General features: G+C 61.1%; 4 protein-coding genes across 4 annotated transcripts; 1 reads left to right on the top strand and 3 right to left on the bottom strand.

The window, feature by feature from the left end:
• Positions 1–1,612: 1,612 nt before the first annotated feature.
• JDV02_000695 (uncharacterized protein) lies at positions 1,613–1,765 on the bottom strand (the record flags this gene model as incomplete). The annotated part of the gene is made up of 1 exon (XM_047981532.1): positions 1,613–1,765. The coding sequence occupies one exon, from the start codon at positions 1,763–1,765 to the stop codon at positions 1,613–1,615; it is 153 nt and encodes a 50-aa protein (XP_047837492.1).
• A 328-nt stretch (positions 1,766–2,093) lies between these two features.
• On the bottom strand, positions 2,094–4,893 carry JDV02_000694 (uncharacterized protein). Its single transcript, XM_047981531.1, has 2 exons — positions 4,660–4,893; positions 2,094–4,588 (listed from the first exon to the last, which is right to left on the bottom strand). Exons 1-2 carry the CDS (start codon positions 4,711–4,713, stop codon positions 2,510–2,512), a joined length of 2,133 nt encoding a protein of 710 aa, XP_047837491.1. The 5' UTR covers positions 4,714–4,893; the 3' UTR covers positions 2,094–2,509.
• Positions 4,894–11,969: 7,076 nt separating this feature from the next.
• JDV02_000693 (uncharacterized protein) lies at positions 11,970–15,263 on the top strand. The gene is made up of 4 exons (XM_047981530.1): positions 11,970–12,807; positions 13,034–13,250; positions 13,335–13,814; positions 13,874–15,263. The coding sequence occupies exons 1-4, from the start codon at positions 12,640–12,642 to the stop codon at positions 14,176–14,178; spliced, it is 1,170 nt and encodes a 389-aa protein (XP_047837490.1). The 5' UTR covers positions 11,970–12,639; the 3' UTR covers positions 14,179–15,263.
• Positions 15,264–16,610: 1,347 nt separating this feature from the next.
• Positions 16,611–18,859, bottom strand: JDV02_000692 (uncharacterized protein). The gene has a single exon (XM_047981529.1). It carries the CDS (start codon positions 18,286–18,288, stop codon positions 17,044–17,046), a length of 1,245 nt encoding a protein of 414 aa, XP_047837489.1. The 5' UTR covers positions 18,289–18,859; the 3' UTR covers positions 16,611–17,043.
• Positions 18,860–18,963: the final 104 nt, after the last annotated feature.

Below are 18,963 nucleotides of genomic sequence, written 5' to 3'. Positions count from 1 at the left end.
GCAGTCCCTCTTATTTTGCAGCCCGCTTGGCCCCGTAGGTACTAAGGTAGGTACTGAGTCTGCCAGCCAAGTGTCGCGGGTACTTTCCACTCGTACGCAGGCGCAAGTACGTAAGGATAGCAGTTTCCCAGGTACAATATACTTTGGTTGGTCCAGCCCTTCGAACCCCAGAGCCAATGTAGGGCTTGAGCTGCCACTGACTGCTCTTCCAATCTCTCCTCCTTCCCCGGACACGCTCCCGCGTCATCTTGCAGCGCAAGCTCAGCAACTACCGTGTGGCTGCTGTGCACGGCGCAAGCGCGGCATGCGCACGCAGCAACACAGCAACACCCCCGGGGCCCGTAGGTGCTTCGTCACGCGTGGCACCTCATTTGCTTCTTCTGCAAATTGCAGACCATGCATGTCTTGAGAGCTCCTCGCAGGGCATCGGCTTGGCTTGCCTCGCTCCTGGCTCCCGCGCTTTAGCCGGCGAGGTCTCATTTGCCGCATCTGGCACGCCTCAGGTACGCCGACCGTGTAAGCCATGGACGATGCCTCGTCGTCCTGAGGACCTGAGCACCCACAGAGTGCCGGGAAGCTGTAGGCCCGTCTCATTTCGAGTTGAGATAGCCTATCTCACTCGTGCCCTTCACATGTAGACACACACCTCGACAACCTCCCGCCATCACCGACGATTGGCTCGCCGCCTCATGTCTCCTCGCCATCTTGTGCCTCGGCTGGGTCGTGCAAAGCTGCAGACGCTCTCGCTTTTTCAAAAGCCCCACGAGACGCTTCCGACTTCGTAGCGATTGCCATGCCCGGCTCCGAATGCCACTGTGACTCGGCCACACGTGACGGCCGCAAGAGTGCCTCTTCCCTGACAATAGACGAACGGTTCCTCCGTTTCGAGAATGCTGGGCGTGGTTTTCCATCATTTCCTGGGGCATATAACGAGTCATAGCTGGCCTGGACTGTGGCAGATTCCGAGCTCTCGCTGTGGATAGTCCTTCGACCTTCGCTTTCAAGCACTCCACCCCAGGATAGCCAAGGCAACGGTTTGAGAGGACTAGGTCGGAATGAGGCGCCGTTGATCGGGTCGTGTAGGTCAACCCAAATTGTCGTCGTGGCAGACAGCTCGGCAGCCGCACCGTCACCTCCGAGACGCGACGGGTCCCGACGTCGACGATTGCTAGACTTCACACAAGTCAGCCACGCGCGCGGCGCCTTGCAATGAGACGCTCACCGGCTTGACATCTGCATCCGGCCGAGCTCCTTTTGCCTCCTCCCCCTCCTTCAAAGCCCTCCGAGCACGAGTAACACCTCTGTCCACGGCGTCAACTCTCCGCAAACCCCTTCGAACTATCGCCTGACTCCCCAGCCCATCCACCTCCACCTCGACGACACACATGGCACACAGCGGCGGTTCGCCGACCTCCCTGCCCCTCCCTCGCCCCCGTCTCCGCTCGTTGCCATCACCTCCGCCATCTTCCGCGTCGACAAAGAGTGCCCGGAGAGGTACGCCAGCGCAGATGGCCTTGCTCCCGCAGAGCAGGCAGCCATAGCACGCCCTGTGCCAGAAGCACCACCCGAAGCTCACGCACTCGTCGCCGCGCAGGACCATCTCTCCACAGACCTAGCATATGGACAGGTCCAGCACCGCGACGTAGCATTCCGCGCAGACGAGTCGCGCGGAGCGGCCCAGGACGCGCGGTGGACCAGCGGACAGCGCGAAGCAGAACGTGCAGGTGAAGACGCTGCTCATCATCTCCAACTCTTGCTCTCGCATGCTGACGCTCTGTCGGGGGAGTCGAGCTTCGTGACCGGGATACTTGTTGCCGCAAGCCGTGCAGTTTCAGGGCCTGCCTAAGCGGAGAGTCGGCCCGGCTCTCGAGAAAGATCAGAACGGACTGGGCCCCAGGCAACAAGCCGGGATAGTGATGATAGAATATCAATATTATAAAAAGAAGCACCGTTTTCGGCTCCTGGCCCCCTGGGTGCTGTATGAGCTACAGATGCTCTAGGCCAGCCTGCGTGCCGGGCGACGAGAGCAGTCTGCATCTTGACGGGACGTGATGCAAGGCCGCTGCCGGGGAAGGAGCCCAGCACTGGTCATTGTTTCAACGCAGATGGGAAGGGGCCACGCGCACGTCTTCTTCAGACCTGCTGAATAATACAGTTTTGATACACAGTCGAGATGACGGAAATACCTATCAAGTTCTGTGCCATGAGGCACTTCCAAACGCCGATCCCCAGAACCTTCCGAAAAGCCCAGTCTGCATCTGGCAATGCCGGATGCCCCAACCGGGCCGCAAAGACCAGACAGAGACGAAAGCGTCTGTGCTGTCAAGAAACACGCCAAACGCCCGCCGATCGACCACAAGTAAACGGTTGCCGACTCGTTTCATCGAGTGCCGCAAAGACCAGCCCCAGCCATGTGCGAGAGACCTTGAATATTCAACATGTACGCTTGTCCGTGCCGCAAATTAAGCGTCGGCCACTCCGTCCCCTATCGACATCCGCTACACTTCCTCTAGCCGCGGTTCTTGGGGCGGGCGAGCATATTGAGTCGGCTCAGGCTCAGCACAGCGCCCCTCTTGCTCGGTGTGGCTGACGCAGGAGTTCGGCTTGGAGTCACAGCTGGCGCCCGGCTCGGTGTCTTGGTGGGCGTCCGTCCAAGGAGCCTATTCTTGGCGCTGCTGGCGGCCGTTGCGCCGGCCAGACGAGGGGCAAGCAGGGCCTGGCCCTCGGGAACGGCCTCGTTCTTGCGTTTCTTGGCCGCGCGCTCGGCGGCTTCATTCTCTGCGTCCTCCTCATCCGAACTGGCGCGGTGTCGCTTCTTGTTCGCAATCCCGTGGGCCGTCCCGGGGAGCAGCTTGGGCGGCGGCGGTGCTGTATTCTCCTTGTTAGGGTGGGAGCTCGGGGAAGGCGGAGCAGGAAAGCTACCAGGCATGCTCGACGCCGGCAAGACCGAATGGCGTACATGGCGGATGCTCGCCTGGCCAGGCGAGGCGCCGAATCCGTTGGCCGGCGGATCGCCAAACTTGATAGTATGGTCACTGCGGAAGGTAAACTTGCCAGGCACGGATGCGGTCCGAGCCTTGCCGTCGACCGACGGGGACTGAATAAGGCGCCTCAGAGGCGACAGGTCGGGGTAGAGGCCGTTGCTGGACTTTGGCAAGGTCGTGTGCTCGTCGAGCTCCGGGTATTCGGCATCCAGAGCACGCAGGGGGGCTCTTCCCGCAGAGAAGGTTACCTTTTTGGGCGAAGGCGAGTCTTCAGATATGGCAGCCTTGGCTGTGTCAGGGGTGAACGCCACGCGCTTCGTCAACTTGCGGCGAGGGGTGGTGAGAGGCAGGGGGGGTAGCTCCTTGTTGATGCGGGCCGGGCCCGGAGTCTGCGATCCGAAACCAGACGGTTGGGGAATGGCGCTTTTGCCATCTTCCGTGTCGTGCTTCTGGCCACGCAGGATCGACTTGACCTTCTGGAAGCGAGTGGGGCTGATGATGCGGCGCTTGAGATCCGCTGTCCGTGTAACGGAGCCAATGCTTGTCGTCGACACGGACTTTGACAAGCGAGGAAGATCCGTCTTGGCTGCCGACGGAACCAGGCTGACAGTTGGCTTGGCAGGGCTAGCAGACTGGGCCAGCGATGCCTTGGTAGGGCTCATGAGACGCGCCAGGCCAGAATACGACTTTGCCAAACCCGTCGTGTTGTTGCCCCGTGAGACGGGCCGAACGCTCGATGCATCATCCTCTTGCCGCTTCTTAAGCCTCTTCGCAGAGGATGAGTATGCGTCCCGAGCAAGGGAGATGGACTTCTCAGGCATTGTTGCGTTGGTTGCATCCTTGCGGGCCACACGTCTGGGGGTGTCGTTGTCCAGGTTCGCGGCAGTGGAGGTGCGCTTCAGGCTAGGCTTGGGTCGCTGTGGTGTCGCATCGGGATGAGGCTTTGATGTATTCACCTTCATGGCCGAGTTGTGGCCCAAGGGCGTTCCGTCCAGCTCCGCCTTGGACGGCGAGCGCTTGAGGCTCGACTTGATTGGCGTGAAGCGTCCATACTGGGCTCGCCAAGCTGAGGCATGGCCCTCAATAGAATCCATCTTCTTGAATTCGGCCATGTGGGCGGCACTGAAGCGTCCAGATTTGCCCTTGGGCTGAGCAATGACACGGCCGTGCACGTTGCTCGGATCGGCTTCTGCCTCCCTCTTAGCCACCAGGCCCTCCTTGATCTTGGCTGCCTTGTTGCGGATCTCCTCCATCATCCTCTGGGCCTCGCCGCTCAGGCCCGTGTCGGTACCGATCTGGAAGGTGAATGAGGAGGACGGCACCCCGCCGATCTTGGACGGCGTGGCGGTCAGCCCGCGCTCCTTGCTGGAAGCAATGTCGGAGAAGCCCAGATGGAGCGCGATGTCTGGCTTGCTCGTCGTCGGATGGGCCTTGCTGGGATGCATTTCTGCGTGCGGAGGCTTCAGGGCAGACGACACGGGCGTCGCTGGCGTTCGTCGGGCGGCGGGAGTAGGCGACAAGGCATCGTCGGCGGGTCTGGACGCGTTGCGGACTGGCGTCTCCTCGCGCTCCGTGACGGAGGACAGCTCGGGCGTGGCCTTGACCTAGACATGGCAAGTCAATATGGCGCCGCTGGCGATGCTGGCGGCCGGCCAGGGGTGGAGGGGGGCCGTACCTTGGCCACGCTGCTGGCCAGGCGCGCAGATCGTCGGCGAGTCACTGGGGACATGGCTCGTGAAGTGCCCAAGGCCTGGCGTTTCGAGGATTTGATGCTATTCACAGAGCAAAAGAGAGCGGAGTCACTAAGCGGGGGTGTCCAAGGAATGCAGCAAGAGCCGGGGGCGCTGGCAAGGGTTGGTACGGATGATGTCAAGTTCGATTTGGGGGTTTGTTGACACCGTGGGGGGGGTTTGTTTACTTTGGTGTGGTCCGAGCTGCGATCTGCGCACGGATCACAGCATACAGTGCATTTATACAGTGCATGTTTCTCGAATCCTACTCACACACTGTGCACGCATCTCGATCCGACCTGGACCGCGTCTCTCCACAACTGTAAGACGATACAGAACAATGCTCAGGGAGTCAGGAACAGGTAGCATTGCCAAGCAGTTTCAGTGCTCCGGACTTGGTGATCGAGTACATTACAGCCATCTTACGTGCAACATTTGTCGAGGCGAACCAGGGACGACTGTCTCCGAAAGCTTGCACGAACTGCACGCCAGCCACGACCACGACCCGCTTGTTGGGGTCGATACTTCGGGCCGTTCAAGTTTAGAAGCTGCAGCGGGACTCTGTGCCTATATATGAACAAGGCATGCCGCAGGAGCACTGTAATCAGGGCACGCAGCATGTTCGGATCTGGCGCACCGCTGCCTTGTTGCACGTGTCCCTCCCCGTGCGCACGCCGTGGTCGATCACTACGGGGGCCCAAGGCGTCAGTGAGGATGTCTACTTGGTAGTTGTACTGCTATTAGGTTGCTATTTGATTACTACGATGTAATTATGGTGTTGAGAGCAAGCAGCCACGCCGCTGGGTTCAAACAGTTCCGATACAGCCGCAGTGCGATTTCGGACGCGCCCGCACACCGCCTGCCGAGCTCAACTCCCTTGAAGCGGATTACGAAGGGGCGCGTGACACACCGTGCGCCCACGGCCGCCGCCGCCGAGCCCGGTCATGTGAGCCATGTTTTACATGTGCGGCCAGGAAATCCGGAAGTGTGCTCTCATTGTTGGGGATGAAATGCGCCACTCAAGGGCTGATGCAGCGAGCTGCAGTACGTATGTATGCATGCTTGGTGTTTCCCAAAGAGACAGGCAACAACAAATAAAACAAACAGAGCAACAGAGATGTTTCCCGACAGCAGCTTGGCCCGGGGCAAACGAAACAGGTAGCAGACGCTGTCTTATGAGGAGAGTGCAGGGTATGTCATATTCGAGGGCCGCGTACAGTATAAGTTAGGAGTTCCAATTTCCATCCATCTTTAGTGCCTGAAATCCACACCACTGAAGCTGTTTCAGGAGTGGCCGGCTCACAAGTCGTTTCCTGGGCCTCATATCCGGGCCAAAGCCTGCGCGGTCTTGAGCACTCGTCCTTTGCCAGAATATCGGCGCGCGTGTTGCCTCTTCGGGGCAGTTCGGCAGCAGCAGCCTTGATCGGGGTCCCCGACTGACAGACATTGTTGCCCCGGCTTGTCGGTTGAAGAGGACGCTACCAATTGAAGGTGGTGGCAAGGTACTACGTAGCTAGCCGTTTCAGCCCCAATATGGGGTTCTAGAAGACCACGTCGAAGCGCCGCCCACTGCGCCGTGCGCTGTTCCGTCAGCGCTGGGCCGCGTACTCGGCTTCCGTACTGCACTAAGCTAGGCACTGCCTATATGCACGCCTATGCAGGCTCTTGCTCAACTGGAGCTGAGCCAATCGTCAGCCCACACGGTCTTTTTTATCGACAGCAAAGCCAAGCACCGCCGCAAAGACCGTCCGCCGCTCAGTGAGGTGCCTTTCTGGAACACGGCTTCGCGAGACGAGAGACAGTTACGACAGGGCACCGCCGCGGAAGAGCCCGCGTCGAAGCAGCACAGACAGGCACCACGTCGCACCAGAGAACGCGCGTTTCCCGCGGGCCGACGACCACCGATGATGCAGCGTGCCTCCTCCCTCGGGATGGGAGGTGCGCGTCAGCGTCTAGCGTGGCACAATCGCTCGCCGCAGCAATGGCAGAGGCAGTAGGCGGGCCAGAAGACCTCCAGATGGGAACGGGGGTTTCCCGTCGCCCGGTGTGTTGAGAAGCCGCAGCGGCAGCAGTAACTATCCCGGCGGGCAAAAGCTGGTGGTCAAGTCCGGTCACTGGGAGAGAGCAGGGCGGGCCATGCCTCAGTACCCGAAGCTCGACAAGGCACTGGTAGGTACTGCAGGCGAGGTAGGTGAAGTTGACGGTACCTGGCATCAAGGGTTGCCCTCGTTGACGGAAGACGCGGAGCATCTTTCATCATCGTCCTGTGGCAGCGGACCTGGGCTACCCGACTGTCCCTCCTAGTGCTTTCAAGCTGTACTTCGTACTTCGTAGAGCCAGCAGTATCGGACCGCCGTCCAATGGGGACTAGCGACTGTTGGCGTGTCCAGTGTGTGGCGGGCAGGCTCGTCAGGCACTGGGAGACGCCTGGCATAGGGGATTGGTTGGAGGCGAGGCCGTACTAGGTGTTGCCGATGGCGGGAGTCTCGACGCACAGGCACGGCGCATCCCGCCAACTGTCCCGCAGTCCGTGGCCGGCACTCGCTGTGTGCCTTCCCATAGGTTGGCAGGTGGAATGGTTGAGCCCAGCCACGAATCCCGCGGCCGGCACCCAACACCCAACAGCGCCACCTCAGAGGCATGGAGGGGAAAGCATGTGCTGTTCAGTGGACGTGCTGTCCTGTATCCAAGTCACCAAGGCAGTGTTTGCTGGGCATGAGGTGGTGGTGCTGGCCTGAATCCCATGGATGCATCAACCTGCCCGTCCTGGGAAAACACGCGCGAACCGCCCGCTTCCATTGCGTTGCGTTGGCGGCGGTCGCAGATGTCAGAAACGGGCGACGCCAGTGTCGTCGTCGTCGAACCCGTGCCCGCGGGCCCTCCCCACAACGGGCAGGCCAGATCTGCTGTAAGGCGTGCGCGCCGCCTGCCCACTGCCAGCCCCGAAACGGGCGGGCATTGTGCCAGTTGATCCTACCTACAGGTAGGTACCTACTAACCCTTCCTACCTTACAATGGGCTTCCAAGGCTGTTCGTTCGTTCCGTTCCAAGGTTGGCACGACCGCTGTGGAAACCCACGTGTGGGTCAGGCACCGACGCTCACTGTACCTCACATGGGCAAACACTGTCCTGCCCGTTGCTCTGGCTGGTTGCGAGCGACGCTGTGCTGTGACCCAGGCAGGTACCTGGCAGGGTGGTAGGGACCTGCTGAGGAGCTGAGCAACTGAATGGTAGTAGATTTTCAGCACCTCCCTTCATGGCCCTTCAGTCGGGGGGGCCGTCGGCTGTGGCTCTTCCGCGTCACGCCAGTGTGCGGTCGTGAGGTGGTCGTGGTCCGCCAGGCGGCGCTTGCCAACCGGCCAGGGGAAGAATTTTTTTTCTGTCCCTCCTTCGCGACATCGGCCGCGGAGGTGGACGAACTGCTCATCTGCTCAGGGCGGGGGGCGGGGACCCACGCACCAACAAGTGCGAAGTACCAGTCAGTAGTGACCTACACCTGCCGCAGCCCGTCGCCCCACCCGCCGCCTCCGCCGCCGCGCTCGCTCGCTATTGATCCCACGGGCGCCTCCTCCACGTACTAAGTGGAATACGCGCCGCGCTCCGACTTGTGGTCGACCTGGTGGGCGCGCCTTGGCTGCGTGGACGGTTGGATGGAGGCATGTGGCTCTCGTACTTCGCATGTACGTACGTATCCCCCTCCGGGATGGAGTTACACAGTGCCGCTGGGTTTGGAAACAGGCACGGCATGCAGGTCACGAGGTCAAACCTCCAAACCGCTCGCTCGTCCGCGTCCCGAGACACGTTTGTGCCAAAGAGGCAAGCGCGTCTCCCACGAGAATCGCCTCCTTACTACAGATTTATTGTTAGACTACGTACCCGTCTGTCCCCTTGATCGGCGCGGAGAGCCTCCTGCCCAGAGCGGATGGTATTTGCACGTCCTAGGCGCCCGGTCGATGCAGACGTGGGACTGCTTCAGTAGCCAAGTCTGTACGTAGTGCAACGTAGAGTCCGTCCTTCTAATAGTTACCTACCTACTCAGCCGTTGTGCAAGTCCCCTGACCCAGCAGCCCTCCATCCACTGCACAATGGCTCGACAGAGACGCCGTTGCCATTGGCCGGGATCCCTGGCCTCGGAGCTGTGAGCCATCAAGGGCCGCCGCACTGTCCGCCTCGCCTGGCCGGTCCGGCAGGTCGGCCACTTCTGACGATCGGCTCAGTCTCACAGGGCGGGAACGGGGCTCGTGGCGCATCCGCAAGGAGCATGTAGATGCGCATCGCCGCGCATCGCTCTCGTCATTGCGCGACTCGGCCGGCACATTGTCGATGGGTCTGATCTTCAGAGCGAACGGTAATCAATCACCTTGTTGGACTCGGACCCCTCGGTCCTCTCGCCAGCGACAGATGGATATGTGCCTCCCGTGTCTCCTTGGGCCATGATGCGGCCTTGCAGTTTTCGGTCCAGAGGGCGTGCTTGACTAGTCTCGCGCTGGTTATAGTCGTTCCTCCCAACAGACTTTTCCGCCCCCGACGGCCATGTCGTTCAGGCCGTCCTTTATGCGGCAGCCTGTGCTCGACTTCTTCGGCCGTGCCCTGGAGGCTTCCTTCTGCGTCGGCGTCAGCGAGTGCGAGGCTCCGCACGCACTCGTCAGACGAGGCATTGAATGTCAACCACGACGGAGAAGCGGCCAGCGTCAGGCGGCGGGCCTTCCACCTCGCCGCGGGACCCCTTGCGATCCAAGCCAGGCCACCACACCACGGTCAAACCAAGGCGTCAAGGTGACGAAGACGAGGTGCCCACCAGCCGGGCGGCTCGTCGGACTTGTCAGTTGCGGGCATGGTGTGGCTTGGAGCAGCGATACCCGCACGATACTTGGCTGAACCCACTCACACGCGCTCCATGGTCAGGCCGACTTTGGCCACTCCAGGTCGTCTGGAGGTAACTTGGGCTTTCATGTTGGCCGTGTACTCGTAGCATGTACTATTTCCACTCGTGTCAGCACCTCGACTAGCGGGCGTAGACGAGACGGCATGGCTTTGCGCCATTCAGACTCGTGGCCGGTTCTCGGCGCCTGCCTCTGGGGCAACTACAGAAAGGCTCGTCAGGATGAGAAGGCGCCCGTCTGGCCCAACGGAATGTCGCAGGTCAGCGGCCTCAGAGTCTGTCTCGTGAAGCCGGATGACGAGGACTGACAGCCATCGAGCGGGTACCAGGCGGGAACCGAGCAAGGCCAAGAGCATGTGGGAAGCATGACGTTTCTTATAGAGCGAGATTCGCAAAGATGCCGTCTGCATGAAAACGAGGACCACGCCAGGATCACGAATGGTGTAATGCAGGCGCTTCAAGGATTCAGGACTTGGCGGGGACCGACCGTCTGCGGGAACGACCAGATCGGCGCAAGCGAGCAACTCCCAAGTCTCCGCTCCTTCCATGGCAAACGTCCCGTCCCTGTCCTCTGGCGTCTGGCTACTTTCACCCAGAGCACCTAATTATCCGCGTTGCCTGCATTCACGGGTGCCGGCGAGGAAGCAAAGAGGACGAGGTGAGGTCAAGGTGAGGCAGAGGTGGGGGGCCGTGCCATCGTCTGTGGCTGCGGCTGCGTCTACGTCTGCGTCGGCGTCGACGTCTGCGCTGCGTCGACATTGGCGTCCGTGTCTCTCTCTGATGGTGAAATTCGGTGCGGCGGCGAGGCCTACTACTCAAAACGCCCAGCGCAGCAACCGGCGGGCGCCTCGCGAGGGCACAGTGGTGGACGACGAGACAAGACACGAGGCAAGGAAGACGAAGGCAGGGCATCATGGATGGATGGATGGCGCGACCCATCCGTGCTAACTGAATACTTCAAGCAGTGCGTCGGTCACTGGGCGTCGTGCCTGGGCCGGCGGCGGAACCACAGGGTGCCTCGTGTGGCCTGTGGGCAACGAGATGAGGGGTGGTGGAGGCGGGGGCTTGGGAGGAGCTTGGAAGGGCCAGGTGACGATGGATGGGGCGCCGCTAGCGGGAGCGCTGGTGGGTTCGGCGCAGGCGGTACGTCGCAGCAGGAACCACCCCAGGCCGTCCGCATCATGTACGGTAAGGTATCCATTGAATCTCCATCAATGTAGAGGCATGCATGCACCAACAACTCGGAGCGGGCGGCGGCATCCACATTCACTCATCCCAATCCAATCCACCAGCACAGCGTAGCGCAGCGCAGCACCTCACAGCGCGTCCACCAGGTCCGTGTCGGCGGCGCGAACGTGCTCATACGTGCGTTCGCGAGTCTGCTCGCTCCTGCACCGGGCCCGTACGTACATACGTACGACTACTACGACGACTACTGCTGCTACTGCTACACGCACATCCACAGCATACATTCCCATCCCAATCTCTGCACAAGCCTGGGAGCCTCCAGAGCCTGCGCCCGCACGCGCGCGCACACACACAAACACACTCACACACACGCACACACACACCACGCATACGCAGGCAGACACACAGGTAGGAACATACCTGCACACCTGCACATAGGCACACACACACACGTCCCCCTCTCCAGTCCGAGTCCCAGGCCCGAGCCCGTCCTTCTCCCGCAGAGCCAGACGCTGTAATTAGGCTTCCATACATGTTCTGAGCAGCCAGATTCGTACCCGCCGTCCACCGCCGCGACAGTCGTCGTCGAAGCTCGCGCACGCATTGCCATGCACGCAAAATGGGGATTGGGGGGGGGAGGGAGGGGCTCCACGCCTCCCAATCCAGCATCGCCGGGCTCGCTCCACTGGCCCGGGGCCCAGGGCTGTGACTGGCTGGGGGTGGGCTCGCGGAGGAGGAGCCAGCATGGATTCACGGCCAGCCCACGATGCTCAATGAGGGGAGCCCAGCGCAGCCGGTGCAGTCGGCGCAGCCAGCCAGCAGGGCAACCTGGAACCCGAACCTGGCGTGGGAGGGGACTGGGGCCCGGACGGGACCCCAGGCCAGGCCAGGCCCAGCCAAGGCGCCCCTCCCTCCATCCCTCCATCGCGGCCCTCTCTCTCTCTCTCCCCATGCCATGCCATGCCTGCCCGCCATGCAATGGATGCCGCCGCCGCCGCCGCCGCCGGTGCCCACCCCCCAGCTGGCTGGCCGGCCGGCTGGCCTTGCACAGCACCCGCCATCCTCATCAGCCAGCACCACCTCCAGACGGGGACCCCTCTTTGCCGTTGTCATTACATAAAAGACCCCGGGGCGCTGCCCTCACAAGTCCCGTCCTTCCTTGTTAACCCGTCCCGTCCCCAGAGAGGCTTGTTGACATCGACTCCAACGGGTCGCTTCTGTCTTGATCTCGCCCTCCCTTGTCCTTTCCAAGAGCTGCTTGCCAGCGAGCACCGAGTCTTGCAAAAGAGCAGCGTTGGCCGTGGCCCCGATCTCGCGTCGACCGCTGACTCCCCCGCCGCCGCCGCTGCAGGCGCCTGTCCTGCCCGCCCTTAGCCGCCGCAGACGCCCTGCCCACTGCCATTGCTGGGGACCAGCAGCCAGGTTTCTCCCCCCCTGCACCACCCACCACTACCACCACCACCACCATAACCACCGCCGCCGCCGCCGCCGCCGCCGCCGCCAACAGACCCAGCAGCAGCAGCAGCAGCAGCAGCAGCAGCAGCAGCAGCAACAGCACTAGCACTCCCAGCACCAGTCGACACCGTCCACCACCACACAAGGGAAAACCTTGCCTCTACCGATCACGGCGCAACTCGACTCGCTCGTTGCCCATCGCCATCCTGCGACTGCGAGTGTCATCCTCCGCAACCGCTTCCTTTTTCCGCCCGCGATAAGATAGCACCTCCCGACGTGCCCTCCGTTGGTACCGTCACCCCGCCGTTTTGTTTTTCGAGACCCTGGGGCGTTCTGCCGCGCTGCGGCTGTCCGTCTTGCCGAGAGGCCCCCGCGTCACCATCGCCACGCCGCCAGAGGGATGGCAGACAAGATGTCCATCGATAACAAGCCGAACCCTGCCCGCCGGGACGAGTCCGACGACTCGGTCGATTCAACCCCCGAGAGAGACCAGAACCCGCCTGCTGCCGCCAACCCCAACGCCCCCCAGGATCCCCAGCAGCCCAAGCGAAAGGGCGGCCGAAAGCCCGTGAGTCTACTCTTCCTGCCCCTCACTCGTCTGAACGCGGGCCCCCGGCGCTCTAGTCACGTTGTTCTGCGTCATCCTACAGCGCGGACCGACGTTGCGCTTCGTCACACAACCCGGCCGCCGCCCCAATCAGCCCAATTGGCTCGGTGCCGATCGCTCAATTCGTTGTGCGACTGTCGCACGCAGAGGCGAGACATGCGCTGACGTGCCAACCTTAATTCCCCAGATTTATGCCACCTCGGAGGAGCGCAAGCAGAGGAACCGCCAGGCCCAGGCTGCCTTCCGCGAGCGCCGCACCGAATACATCAAGCAGCTCGAGGAGACCATCCGCGTCCACGAGTCCAACCTTCACAATCTCCAGACTGCTCATCGCAACGCCGCTGAGGAGTGCCTGATGCTCCGCTACAAGAATTCTCTCCTCGAGCGTATTCTTCTCGAGAAAGGTACCACGGCCCTCCGCAGTCCCCCGACCAACGCGGCCGCTCTTGGGCTTTGATTGCATCGCTAACGCGTCGACTCTAAACTAGGCATTGATGTCCAGGCTGAGCTCCACGCAAAGACGGGCAGCCCCGATTTGGGGCCCACGCACATGCCCCAGAACCTGGTGCAGCCGCCCACAATCCAGCGTGCCATCCTGAACCGCCATCACCAGTCTCGCAAGTCCAACTCGAGCATTGCTCCCAAGGCAGAGCCTGTGACGACGCCCCTCAACACATCCCTTCCCCCGCACAAGTCTGCCACTTCCCCCAAGAGTCGACCGGCGCCATCATCGCACGCCAACTCGCCAACGACCAATGTTGGATCTGCCTTCTCCCCCGCCCCGTCCGACAGCATCTCGCTGCGGGGCTCCGTGACTGGTTTGCCGCGGCAGCCCATGCCGACGTCCAACGCGAACGCCCCGGCGAGATCCATGATGCAGTCTGGGACTGGACCTCGAAACCAATCTCTTGGACAAGGAGCATCCTATTATCCAACCCCGGCGTTTCAGAACCACATTGAGCAGCTTGGTGCGCGAGAAACCCTCTCTTTCCCGGCGATTCGGCAAACTCAGACTAACGCATCATAGAACACGAGTACGACGGACAGAACGACATGGTCGACGACTCGGAGCTTGATACACCCAACGGTGGCGGCCACTACGCCAGCGCTTTCAACTCAGACAACCAGCAGACGATGCTTCTCTCGCCCACGTCGACCGCGCCTGGACACGTCTCGCAACCCCATGATGCCGTATCCGCCGCCCATCAGCCGTTCCCGTCCATGACACAGCTTTTGGGCCAGAACCTAGACTGGGACCCCTTCGGTCTGAGCGCCAGTATGGCCTTTCCGAACCACCAGCAGTTTCAGTTCGACCAACCAAACCTGCGGTGACTATCCCGAGCTGCAGCTGGGTGATGGGACTCCAGCGAGGTTAGAGCATGCTGCTGTTCAGAGCCTAGGTGGTTGGCCTGCAGTGTCTCTGCTTCATTTGGCTAGGACCCAAACGTGACGGGGCGGGCAGCCCATCCACGATCATCCGGTAACGACCGAAGCGGCGCCATGGCAATCCATGGTGGTGGATCGATGATGGCAATCGTATACCGCCTGTACGCCAAGACCCGTACGCTGGCTTCAACCCGCTCCGCCGCGAAAACCCGATGACTGGACGGGACGCAAATGGACCACGAGCGATGCCTGCTTTTGCAACCGCCACTTCTCTTTGCCGCCGCACCTGTTTAGGCGATACGGTCAATCTGTGTGCGGTCTACCTGCCTAGATATGCCAGCCTCCATTGCGAGTCTGAGTTGCCACTCTGGGTGGGGGGTTTTCTGGCACTTCGAAGAGGGTCCCATCTCGATTTATAAGCGTCAGACTCGGCATGTGTCAATATTAGATGCTGAGGGACGCTGCCGGACAGTCCGGCTTCTCGACAATGTCGTTGTTTTACGAATGTTACTTTTGACGCGCGCTTTTCGCAATATGGAATTTCTCCAACGCCAGCGCCTTCGTGGTGCCGCACCTCTCGGGAAGATGGTGCGAATATACCCATGGCTATATGCTCTGCAAAGGCGGACTCAAAAAAGAACAAAAATACCGGGAAAGGTTTAATCAAAAGTGTTTACTATAACGCTCGGCTTCTGGCGTTTATGGGCTGGGATGGGTAGCCGGCCGCGCTCATCACTGACGGACGGCACCGCAAACCAACAAAGAAAAGGGGCCACGCTCGCTGTGGCTTCGGCTGGAAGAATAGCCCTGTAGCGTGTCTTTGTCAATGAGTATTCGTGTCATTTCGAGTACATGTGGGTTGGAATGTGTTGTCGACTTCCGAGTGGGTGGACATATGTGGGCTTCACTTCATGTACATGGCCTTGGTTGTCTTGTTGTTGTTGTACCGGAAGGCTGTCGTTTTTTTTCTTGGCATAGTACGATTTATGAGACGAAACGAAGACAGAGCAATGGGACATGCATTATGGCCGTCGCTTGTGCCGCGCTTTCATTCTCTGTGCACACCATAGGCTTGCCGCCCGCCCCGCGTCGGTGTGGGGATGAATGCCTTGGAGGAGGAGTGGTTGGTGTCTCGGGTGTGGGTTGGCTGGCAGTCCTGCTAGCGGTAGTTGGACGTACTACGTGCGTACCTTGGTACAGTAGTAGTAGTACCTAGTAGTAGTAGTAGTAGTAGTACGTAGTAGGAGCCATCATGCCGGGGGAGGGGGCGGAAGGGGGGGGGGAAACCCTTTACGATCACGAGGGGTAGTGGGCGGAGTGCAGACGGAACGGGGGAAACGACAGGAGCGGGACGGGGCCAGCAGAACGCACACCTTCACGCACACACACACACACACACACAACCTTGAGAGGCGCAAACGGCGGAGTGACAAGAGCCATGACGGCGGCGGAGGCGGGTGGTTATGGCGAAAGAGCCAGGGAACCGGGCGGGCTGGCTATGGCGGGCTGCCCGGTGGTGTGTTTGTTGTTGTCGTTGGGGGAAGGGGGGAAGGGGGCTGATGATGAACGCGCTGGGAGTACGCAGTCTGAACAAACAGCAGAACGGGAACGGTCTGGGGGCTGGGGTAGTGAATGGATGGAGGCGGGGCGGGGGGTGCGGGATGGGGGCTTTTCCGTCCTCATCTAACGAACTGCATACGTTGCCTACTAAGTTGTGGTACTGTACGAAGTATGAATACACTTACTGTACATAGGTACGTACTAGGGACCAAGTGCAGTAATTAGTAGTAAGTGCATCTACTGTACACTAATATAAAGTACGCCCAGGACCTTGTGTTCCACGACCCATCAATCGATGCATCATCATCGTGAGTGCGGCGAAGGCGGCGGCGCTGATGGGGGAGATGACTGTTGGGGTTTGGGCGCCCTCTCGCGCGCCTTGTTGGGTTAGGCTTACATATGTGTGTGCTTTGTTGTGCCGTGTGCCGCCATGCCGTGCTCGTCTCGTCGCTGCGTGTGGCGTGCACGCCGGCCGCGGGGGGATGATGATGCATCATCGTCATCATCGGCATCGTCAATTGAGCCCCGTGGTACTTTGTGCATCACCGACCGGACCGGACCGGAACGGGCCCGGGGGAAGAGAGGAAGTGGCGGCGAAACGATTCCATAGAGAGAGAGAGAGAGGCGCGTCGGGGGCAGCACAGGGCAGGGCAGGGCAGGGCAGGGCAGGGCAGGGCACATTGTGAGTTTAGAGGAGCGGATGGTTCTTTCAAAGTACATACGTAGTTGTGAAGCGAACTGTGGTGCCGCGGGGGCACTTGAAGGGACAGACATCCTTGTGTGTGTCCGTACGAAAGGTGGTCGTCACGAAACGACGTCAGCGTAGTATATGTTGTTTCAATTGGCAAGGTACTAAGGTAGGTACATGGTCTGGATGGGAGGGGAGGGGTGAAGCTTCCTGAGCTCCCCTCGTCGTCTACTACTACTGCTACTACTGCTACTACCACTTTCCGGACGCACCTGTGCGCTCTCTCATCATGACCTGCATGCAAGCGCGGTGACTGTGCGCGCGTACAGTTCATACATACACCACATGCCGTTACTACACGAAGCCACCCCATGAGGATGCCAAGCGACGCCTCGCCGTGAAAATCTTGGGCGTGTCTGCCGGCGGGGGAAGCAGAAGCCGGGTTCCCTGACACACGGGCCATCCACACGTGTGTGTGTATGTATATATATGTGTGTGTGTGTGTGTGGGCGCGTGCGTGCGTGCGTGTGTGTGTGTGATGATGATGATGATTGTTGTTGCCCTCAGACTGCCGACAACCACATGGCCGAGCCCACAACGCAGGCACAGAGCCAGAGCAGCGTAGTGCCGGCAGTCGACGAGGGCCTGGCGGCGGCGGCACCCTCCCAGAGCTTGGCCGCGGTACCCGTGCGGTTCGTCTCGTCGATGCTGCACACGACCTTGCACCGGGCGGTGGCGCGCTTCTGGTGCTTGGCCTTTTTGTCGGCGGCGTCGTGGTCGGCCGTGGTGTTGAAGACCATCTCGAGCCACTGCACCTGCAGCTTGGACTCGCCGCCGACGCTCATGTTGCCGCTCCACTGGCCGCCGTCGCTCCACGAGTTGATGTTGAGGCCGGCCGCGTCGCGCGGGACCTGGAAGTCGATGCTCGCGACCTCGACGCCGTCGACGAACCACACGCTGCGCCGGGGCGTCCAGTCGAGGCGATGCACGGCCCAGTCGGTCCAGCGCAGGCCGTGGGGCATGGTCGAGTTGCGCGTCGCCCTGGGGTCGTCGCCGTTGTTGGCGCCGCTGTCGCCGTCGTGGTCGCCGCCGCTCTGGTCCTGGTACGACGGCTGGTTCGTGTACTGGATCTTGTTGCGGGGGCCCCTCGTGAGGATCTCGATGTCGGCCTCTTGCACGTCGCTGAGCGACGGCGCCTCCCGGTAGGTGAAGACGGCCGAGACGGCGCCTGGGTCGCCCACGGTGCGGGCCATCATCCGCAGCGAGAGGAAGCGATAGTGCGACTCCTGCGCCTGGAACTCGGCCGCCGTCTGGAACTCCTTGAGCCGCTTCGTGCGCAGCGTCAAGTACGTCGTCGTCGGCCCGTCGCCCTCGACGTGGCCGTTCCTCTCGATGTAGATGTTGCTGGGCGAGTTGACCATGAGCACGGTTGCGTCGCCCGTGAGGCCCTCTGCGCCGCCTTTGCCGCCGCCGCCGCCGCCGCGCCCGGCGCTACCGTTGCGGTTGCTCCAGCCCTGGACCTGCCAGGTGTCGTTCCAGGTGTCGCTGGCGAAGTAGTCGCTGGTGGGAGGCGAATACGACGCGACGGTGTCGTTGGTGACGACGTCGGGCACGCGCGCGTACTCGTTCAGGTCGCGAAAGTCGAAGAACATGTGCCGCGCGTAGTACGTTGGCTCGCTGCCGTTGGTGAGGAAGCACCCGCAGCCCGTGTCGTTGACGAGCTGGACGGTGCTGCCGGCGGCCTGGACGGTGCGGGCCAGACCGCCGGCGAGAACGATGAGCATGGAGCTCGCTTTTTTGTGACGCATCGTCGCCCACGCCGTTTGTTGAGGTTTGAGGTAGCTCGACAAAGAACAAAAGTCGCTCAACCACTTCAACCACAGCGGCAGCCCGACGGAAGATCACGCAGGCAGGCGGACAAAAGGGAGAAGTCGCTCAGAGTCACAAGTGTTTTTCTTTTCTTTTCAAACATGATTCCACGCATATGCCGTGTCCCGCGACAAGTCTGCCGCGGGCGGAGTGATCGTCGGGGGTGCAGGCGGCAGAAGCAACGAATCTGAATCGACGGCACAGGGGCCGAGCGTCGCCGGCAGATACGAGCCCGCTGTCTCCGGCCGCGCAGCGTCCCTTTCTGGACAAAGGCACTGACACGGCGCTCAGTTGTCCCCGCCGCGTTTGACGACCCAACGCGGGGGGGGGCGAGGTTTGAGGGGGGAATTTGTAACGGCCGGGGTGCGTACGATTCATTCCGTACTTTGTAGCACCGGCTTCCGTTCAAGAGCGAGACTCCTCACTCAGCCTTTGGCACAGAGCCCGGGAAAAGCGATGCATTTCATTGGGGCTTGCAGGCCAACGAAGCCCTTGGAGCCTCGATTCCATTCCACCCCAAGCAAGATAAAGTGACATGATATTGCCTTTCTTGTCGTTGGCTGCGGGTTGGCTGCGGGTATAGCCGCCTCTCGCAAGCCGTGGCCAGCGTGCCT

Source organism: Purpureocillium takamizusanense, chromosome 1 (assembly GCF_022605165.1).
Source record: "Purpureocillium takamizusanense chromosome 1, complete sequence".
Taxonomy (NCBI): domain Eukaryota; kingdom Fungi; phylum Ascomycota; class Sordariomycetes; order Hypocreales; family Ophiocordycipitaceae; genus Purpureocillium; species Purpureocillium takamizusanense.
This window is presented reverse-complemented; position numbering and strand designations above follow the sequence as displayed.